Consider the following 8,141-nt stretch of genomic DNA (forward strand, 5'->3'; position numbering starts at 1 on the left):
CTCAAAAAATAAAAAATAAAATCCATCACCAAGCACACACACTCCAGAGGAAATGCCTCCACCAGACTGGCATGTAGGCAAGTCTGTGAGGGCATTCTCTTGATCAATGAGTGATGTGGGTGGTGCCACACCTTGGCTGTGTAAGAAAACAAGCCAAGATGGTGGGATGGCTCAGCCATTAAGAGAACATTCTACTCCTGCTTGAGTTCCTGCCCTCACTGTTGCTGACCTGTTCCATCAACTGTGAGTGAAATAAGCCCCTCTTCCCCAAGTTGCCTTTGCTCCTGGTGTCTCATCACAGCACCAGGAACCTTAACTAAGACATGGGGGACACGGGGATCGGAAGAAACCTATTGGTTCCTGGTGACTTCTGGGTACAGGAGGCAAACATCTTCATGATGGAAGCACTTTTAGGNACCAGAAATAGGGATGGTACCAAAAGAGGATAATGAGATTCCAGGTCTTCCCCCTCACCACTGACGATGGTGACCCTGATCCTGTTCTCTTGAAGGTGGCTTTTCTGCTACCTCGCTAATTAAACCACAGGAGTGGGGTCGGAGGCAGCATGTCACAGTCAGACCTGCCAAGAACACTCATCTTTTATTTTCAGAAGTCTTTCTTGGCATTAGGCAGATATTGTAGAACAGGCATAAAATGTGTGTAGACACAGTGGCAGTTAGAAGGGGACCACAGGGGCTGTGGTTACCAACAACAGCTGTATGACAGGGACCCACTTCTGCTCAGGATCAGAGAGGGGTAGACCATGAACAGGGTGCTTGCAGCAACACAGGAAACTCACAGACCTTGGTTTATTTGATCATTTTAATATGCCAGACCAGTCAACAGGAAGGACGGAGCACACAGAAACACCTGTATTTGCAGGATGGAGGGCAGATGTTCACAGCCCTGAGCATGCATGTATCTCCTGTGGAATCAGGCAAATCATGAATGCATAAATACCACAGCACAGCCAGACTTGGGGGTGGGTGGGGGAATCACAGGCCACAGGATACCATGCTTCAAAGGCCGTCAGAGGCATTAAATACAGGGGCTGAACATTATAGTCCATCTCACTGTATACATGTAACTCATATATTAAAAGTAAGGAAACCACAGTATATACATGCAAGCAGCTTTGGTCAGAGAAAATGAACAAGGGAGGTGGAGCCATGCACAGGAAGGGCTTGCCTGTCTACTCTCCATCTTCTTCATCCTCACAAAGTCACCTGGGATCATAGAATAAATCGGCTCATCTTGATAAGATACTGAAAAGCCCTGTCTGGTGTCCTTAAGGGCCTCCTTTACCTCTGTGGGCATGGAGGAGCCCTACAGCCAAGAACACTTGAACCCTTGGAAGGAACCAGCCTGGACTGGAGGAGGAGGGACATCGAATGGATCAGATAGAGGAGGGAGTCACAGTCAGCCAGGCCAGGAGGGTGCGATGTGCTGCCTGGACCCAGGTCCTGGAGAGCAGGAGAGGTCATGGAGGAATCCACTTTTGCAAGCAAAGCTGAAGATGGCAGGGCAAGCCTGTGTTTCTCACAACTGTCCAAAAGCCCGTTCCCCTCAGAACTGACTAGCACTGCTGGGGTCACACTGCAGCAACCGGACAATGGATGGGTCGCTCCTGGCACCTTTGATGAATTCTTCCAGGGACAGTTTGCCTGAGTGTTGGAAGCAGGAGATGTAGGATTAGTCAGTGCTCTGGTTAAAGTCTGGATGACTGCTTGTGGACGTTGTACATCGTGGTGCGCACTAGGCTCCGCACCACGATGTACAACGTCCACAAGCAGAAATCCCCTGACTAAAGCAACTTAAGGTAGAAGTTTTCTTTGGGTTAGTTCTAGGTTACAATCCATCACTTCTGCTTGTGGACGTTGTACATCGTGGTGCGCACTAGGCTCCGCACCACGATGTACAACGTCCACAAGCAGGGTAGAAGTTTTCTTTGGGTTAGTTCTAGGTTACAATCCATCACTTCAGGGAGTCAAGGCTTTCAAACGACACAGGGCAGAGGGAATGGATGTATGAGCACCTGTCTCATAATGATATTCTGCTTCTCCCTTTATTATACTGTTCAGGCCCACTGTTTAGAGAATGGTAATGGGATTTCACACATCAATTAACCACCAGCACAACCCCTAGCAGGCATACTTTTGGCTGCCATGAACTAGATCAATGGTTCTCAGTTTAACACAGTTCCTTGTGTTGTGGTGACCCTCAACCACAGGATTATTTTCACTGCAACTTCATAACTGTAATTATGCTACTGTTATGAATCAGAATGTGAGTATCTGTGTTTTCTGATGGTCTTAGGCAATCCCTGGGAAAAGCTCATTTGATCCCCTAAATGGGTTGGGACCCATAGGTTGAGAACCACTGGTATAGATAATTCTTCATTAAGATTCTTCTGAGCTGAGCAGTGGTGGCACACATCTTTAACCCCAGTGCTCAGGTGGCAGAGGCCGGTGGATCTCTGGGTTCAAAGCCAACATGGTCTAAACAGCAAGCTCCATCACAGCCAGGGCATCACAGAGAAACACTCCAAGAAACAAACCAACAAGCAAAAAACCTCTCTCTAGTGCTGGAGAGATGGCTCATCAGTTAAGAGCAGTTTCTGCCTCTGCAGAGGTTCCTGGATTCAGTTCCCAGTATCCATAGGGCGGGTCCCAACCACTTGTAACTCCAGTTCCAGGGGTACCCAGCACCCTTTTCTGGCCTCTTAATGTCTTACAAAAACATGCATTCAGGCAAACACTCATGTAGAAAATAAACACTAAATCTTAAAGACTTCTGAGTCAAGATAACAGTTAAAACTATCACAGCACCTCCTAGTGTAGACTCTTGCCAGTTTCAGGTGTTGAGAGCTACTCACCTTTGCTGTCCTATTCTTGATCCTGTCTGTACCATTTTCTCTCAAAGCCCTGACTTCTCCTCTCTTGAGTGCTAGCAAGTGGCCCCTGGCTTACAGGGCACATTATGCATTCAGTGGCCTCCTTAGTGAGACACAAACAACTGGACAAGTGCACAGTGGGGATGTGGTCTCTACTCTGAAACTGGTGAGGCTCCTGGCTTTGACAATCAGAAACGATGGCCCTCCATGTTAAGTGTGCCACCAGTTTAGTGCTACTTTAGCCTCACGCCCACGCAAGTGGGCTCATCCCCATTTCATGGAGAAGAAAGCCAAGCCTGGGAAGGGGCCAAGCCTCAGTACTGTCTGTCGGAACCCAAGCCTCCATGTCAGGGAACACAAGACAGTAAAGAACACTTTAGAAACTGGCCGAACGGCAGCGCCAGGCAAGAGGCTGCCTTGCTTTGTGTGCAGACATGTTTTGAAAAGCATTTCCTTGCTGTCTGGAAAGATTTTTGCTGTCTCCAGTTCCACGGGAGCCTTGAGTCCCGCTGAGCCCTATCCTCAGCTCACCTGCAACAAGCTCTCCAGGTTCCACACAGCACTTTCCTGTGCATTTGTGTACATTCAATCTCAGTGCAACCCGGGAGCCTTTTCTTGCCTTAATGCTGCATTTCATGTTGGAACAAAAGCCAATCAGTCTTGGCTCTACAAAGTCACGGATGGGCAGAATCAACTCACCGTGCAGCTACCTCACCCTTGCTGAGGTCCTGTGAGAAACTCAGCCAAGGCACAGGAGGACACGGGGCATGTCCTGACGATCTCTCACCACCTCGCCTCCTGCTGAGTCCTGTGGTTTTGCAGCTGAGGTAGGACCTCAGAGTCCTAGGTACGATGACCACAGCCAGATGAGGCTTCTGTGCTTGATGAGCCCCATGAATATCTGGGGTGCCTCACATCCCAGGACGATGGCCTGGACAGCCTCTCAGGATCCCAAGACTCAAAGCTCCTTGATTCACAGTGTCTCATCTCTCAGGAACCAGTATGACCTGCCTCCCCTCCCCATATATACTTGTGGAAATAGTAAGACCACTCCTTCTGTCAGCATGTGTGCTGGCCAATGTTATGTCAGCTTGACACAGCTATAGTTATCAGGGAGGAGGGAGCCTCACTTGAGAACATGTCTCCATAAAATGCCTGCAGGAAAACCTATAGGGTATATTCTCTCTCTTGTTCTCTCCTTCCCTCCCTCTCTCCGTCCCTCCTCCCTCCCTCCCTTTTGTTTTGTTATGTTTTTTGAAACAGGGTTCCTCTATGTAACAGCCCTGGTTGTCCTATAACTCACTTTTTATACAAGATTAGCCTTGAACTCATAGAGAGCCTCCTGTTTCCTATGAGCTGGGATTAAAGACTTGTGCCACCATGCCTGACCAGAGGGCATTTTCTTAATTAGTGGTTGATGGAGGAGCCCATGGTACATGGTACAACCCTGGGCTAGTGATCCTGACTTCTATAAGAAAGCAGGCTGAGCAAGCCATGGCGAGCAAGCCAGTAAGCAGCAACCCTTTCATGGTCTCTGTATTAGATTATGCCTCCAGGTTCCTGCCGTGTTTGATTTCCTGCCTCACTGCTTTTGATGATGAACTGTTATATGGAAACTGTGAGTGAATAAACTCTTTCCTTCCCAAGTTGCATGCATCCATGGTGTGTCATCACAGCAATGTAAACCCTAACTCAAACATGTATGAAGCCTAAAGCTCAGAGGGTCTACTGACATGCNCATGGTTATAAAGACATAGGAAGGGTGCAGGATATGGGATAGGTGCCCCTTACTCTGAATTCTAGTCTCTCTCCCTTCAGCAGAGCTGAATAAAGTGGGCTGCAAAAGGGTAGGGCTGCATAGGGCAGGGGTGTATCCCAAACACCTTTGTGCCATCAACAGTCTCACAGGCACATTTGCTCACCTCACCCAAATTCTACCCTCTCTCCCAACCCCCTCCTCCCACCCCCACATCCTCACTCCTGCCACATTTCCTACCATCATTGTTTGTATCCATCTGCCTGAAGATCTTGTCTGTTCGCTTCTCAGGCGTGGACTCGTCCTCGGGCATCTTCATCACGGAGGACACCATCTTGTAGATGGCCTGCAAAGGGGCATCTGTGAGTGTGCTCAGGAGGATGGAGAGTGAGTGATGGTCCCCACTCAGCCAGCCAAGCATGGAAAGGGCAGAGTCAGGACCCTTCTCTTATCAGAACAAGTCTCACAGACAAGGTGCTGGGCAAAGGGAGCCAGGAAAGGTTAAGTGATGTTCAAGAGCACAGGATACAGCTGGGGTGGGGGAAGAGGGCTCCTGAGCTAGGAGTGTGGCAGTGGTGGGGAGAGCAGAGCTCTGTCTGAAAGGAGGATCTTTGGTGGGGAGCTGGGAAAGCCCAGAGGGAAGGTCAAAGGGGAAATACAGTGAGCCCTGCCCACCCATGGGTCCTGAATCTGCAGATTCAACAAACTACAGGTGGGAAATAGTAAGAAAAAGAAAATGGAAATACACAGACATTTTCTTATATTTCCCAAATGATACAAAGTATTATTAACATCTATAGCCATTGTGTTAGGCACTGATTTATAACTACTTTGCTCATTTTATGTATGTATGTATATATTTATGTATGTATGCATGTATTTGGGGGAGATGATCTCATGTGGAGTTCAGAGGACAATTTGAGGAAGCTGGTTCTCTTTTCATACCCTGTGGGTCTTAGGGATCAAACCCAGGCTGCCAGGCTTGGTAGCAAGCACCTCTACCCACAGAGTCATCTCACTGGCCCAAACACAGAGATGGTTTAAAGCATGGAGCAGGAAGGATGCAGGGTGCACGTAAGTGTCACTCTCATGGAGAACTGAATGCTGACTCATCCTTTACTGTGAAGTTCTAAAGAAGCCCTACAGACAGCTAATGTATGTGTATGTTATACATGTGTGTGTAGATGAACACCTGTGCAGAGGCCAGACAGGAATACAGGTGTCCACGTTATTCCCTTTTCTCTCTCACTAAACCCAGCTGGGACTTACCATTTTAGCTAGGCTGCCTGTTCAGCAAGCTTCTGGGACTCACTTGTCCCCTAGTTCTAGGGTTTGGGGCATGCTCAGCCACTCCTGGCTTTTCTGTGGGTGTTGGGATCAGAACTCAGGTNNTCATGCTGTGTATCAAGTGTTCTTATCCACTGAGCCATTTCCCCAGTTCTTGCTCTGATAATTCTTAATCACTTATCTGAGACTCAGATCTCTTGAAAGGTTAAGAAAACAAAAAACAAAAAAAACAAGACCCATTTCATAGAATTGTGTAAATAAACCTTATGGATGAGCTCAGCTGGGGCCTGATGTCCAGCAAGCAATCGATAGATGCTTGGTTTTTATTGTTACTCTCTGCAAAGACCTGCAGTCCTTTAGTACAACAGGTAGCAAGTGGGCAGAGGAATGACCTGGTATATGGGTCCGGAATGTGGGTCCTGGGTCCCTGTGTTCCCTGCGTTCCCCACACTCCTGGCCCTGCCTAATGCCAGTACCTGGACTATTTCCAGCATTTCACTGCGGCTGATGTAGCCATTGCCATCCAGGTCGTACATGCTGAAGGCCCACTTGAGCTTCTGTTCCAGTTTGCCCCGAGAGGTCACACTCAGAGCAATGATGAACTCCCGGAAGTCGATGGTGCCATCACTGTTGGTGTCGAAGGTGCGGAAGACATGTTCAGCGAACTTGGAGGCGTCACCATAAGGGAAGAAGTTGGCGTAGATCTTCTTGAACTCGTCCACGGTCAGGTGGCCGGTGGGACAGTCCTTGAGGAAGCCCTTGTACCACTCCTGCAGCTCATGGTCGGTGAACTCCGTGTGTTCCCGCAGGTCCTGCAGCACTTCAGGACGCAGCTTACTGTTCTGCTTGCCCATGGCAGCTGGCAATGGAGACTAAACCTGCAAGGCCAAGACACAAGGTGAGCTGTGGATACCTGGGACGTGAGGTCTGGCTTCCTATCACTCCCCACCACCAAGCTGGCTAAGCAATGTCCTCTGTATGTCCAGTGCCATCAGTTACAGCAGTGGTTCTCAGCCTTCCTAAAGATGCAAACCTTGAATACAGTTCCTCATGTTGTGGCGAACCCCCAACCATAAAGTTATTTTTGTTGCTACTTCATAACGGTAATTTTGCTATGGTTATGAATCATAACACAAATATCTAATATGCAGGAGGGTCTTAGGTGACCCCCTGTGAAAGGGTCATTCAATCCCCACAGGTGTTGTGACACAGAAGTTGAGAACTTTTGGGCCAGAAGAACTCAAGACCATGATAGTGCAAGCTCTGACTTTTAGCGTTTCCTGAATGGCTCTTGTCAGGAGGTACAAAATGGTTCTATACAACATAGCAAAACCCAGAATACGCTAGGAAAGACAGAAAGAATGTCTGTTTATGGCTAAACACAGTCTACTTGGAGCATGCATGCAGAATAGTGGAATAAGGGTACAGGGAGAGGCATTCTAAACTCAGTGGAATGAAGCTTTGTCAAATATCCTGACAGGAGTCAGGATTGAGACAAACCCCTCAGCTTATCAGCTTGGGGCAAAGTGGTCTCATAGACCTGATCTAGTCTCTTTGCTTTGAACAGTTAGTTCTTTCTCTCGTGGGGGACCCTGTGTGTTTGTTTCTTTCCTTGTCACAGATACATTTGTTGATGCTGCATAGTAAATAAATCATGCTTAGGCAGGCGGATGTTGGTGGTTCACATTCCTATCTAACACAGCTGGGGTAAATTTAGACGTAGGTTGACACCTATCCTGAGTGGACTCAGGGACAATGCCAGAGAACAGGAACATGGTTTTAATCTTTCAAATTCATCTTTATTTATCAGCAACCCTAATTTTATAAATAACATTTACCAATCCCATTCCTACCCCCAAGACCTCCCTGTCCCCCTCCACATAATTGACTGGTAGAAGTTACCAGCACACACCATGCTCTTTTGATCCCTAAAAGAGAGGTACCTGGGAACCCTATGGGAGTCCCCGCTCTTTATTATGCCTCTGAGATATTGCTCTGCCAGGGAGATCTAGAATTAGCATCAATCGGTCAGTGAATGTCTATATGAATGTTAACAGCTCAAACAGGTCCCTATGGAAATCCAGGACTGTGCTCCATTGGTAAGCATACCCCACAGCAGTCCCACAAGACCCATGTGTGAGATCCTGCAGTGATTGGCCACTGGACATTAAAACTCATTCACTTTCCTACCTCAATTTTGTTTTC

The 8,141-nt window shown here is 47.9% G+C and overlaps 1 protein-coding gene across 1 annotated transcript; it reads right to left on the reverse strand.

Annotated features, from left to right (window-relative positions):
• Nucleotides 1-649: 649 nt before the first annotated feature.
• On the reverse strand, nucleotides 650-6,821 carry Hpcal1 (hippocalcin like 1). The gene is made up of 3 exons (XM_021189576.2): nucleotides 6,413-6,821; nucleotides 4,890-4,995; nucleotides 650-1,664 (listed from the first exon to the last, which is right to left on the reverse strand). Exons 1-3 carry the CDS (start codon nucleotides 6,788-6,790, stop codon nucleotides 1,567-1,569), a joined length of 582 nt encoding a protein of 193 aa, XP_021045235.1. The 5' UTR covers nucleotides 6,791-6,821; the 3' UTR covers nucleotides 650-1,566.
• Nucleotides 6,822-8,141: the final 1,320 nt, after the last annotated feature.

Source organism: Mus pahari, unplaced genomic scaffold, assembly GCF_900095145.1.
Source record: "Mus pahari unplaced genomic scaffold, PAHARI_EIJ_v1.1 scaffold_13717_1, whole genome shotgun sequence".
Taxonomy (NCBI): Eukaryota; Metazoa; Chordata; class Mammalia; order Rodentia; family Muridae; genus Mus; species Mus pahari.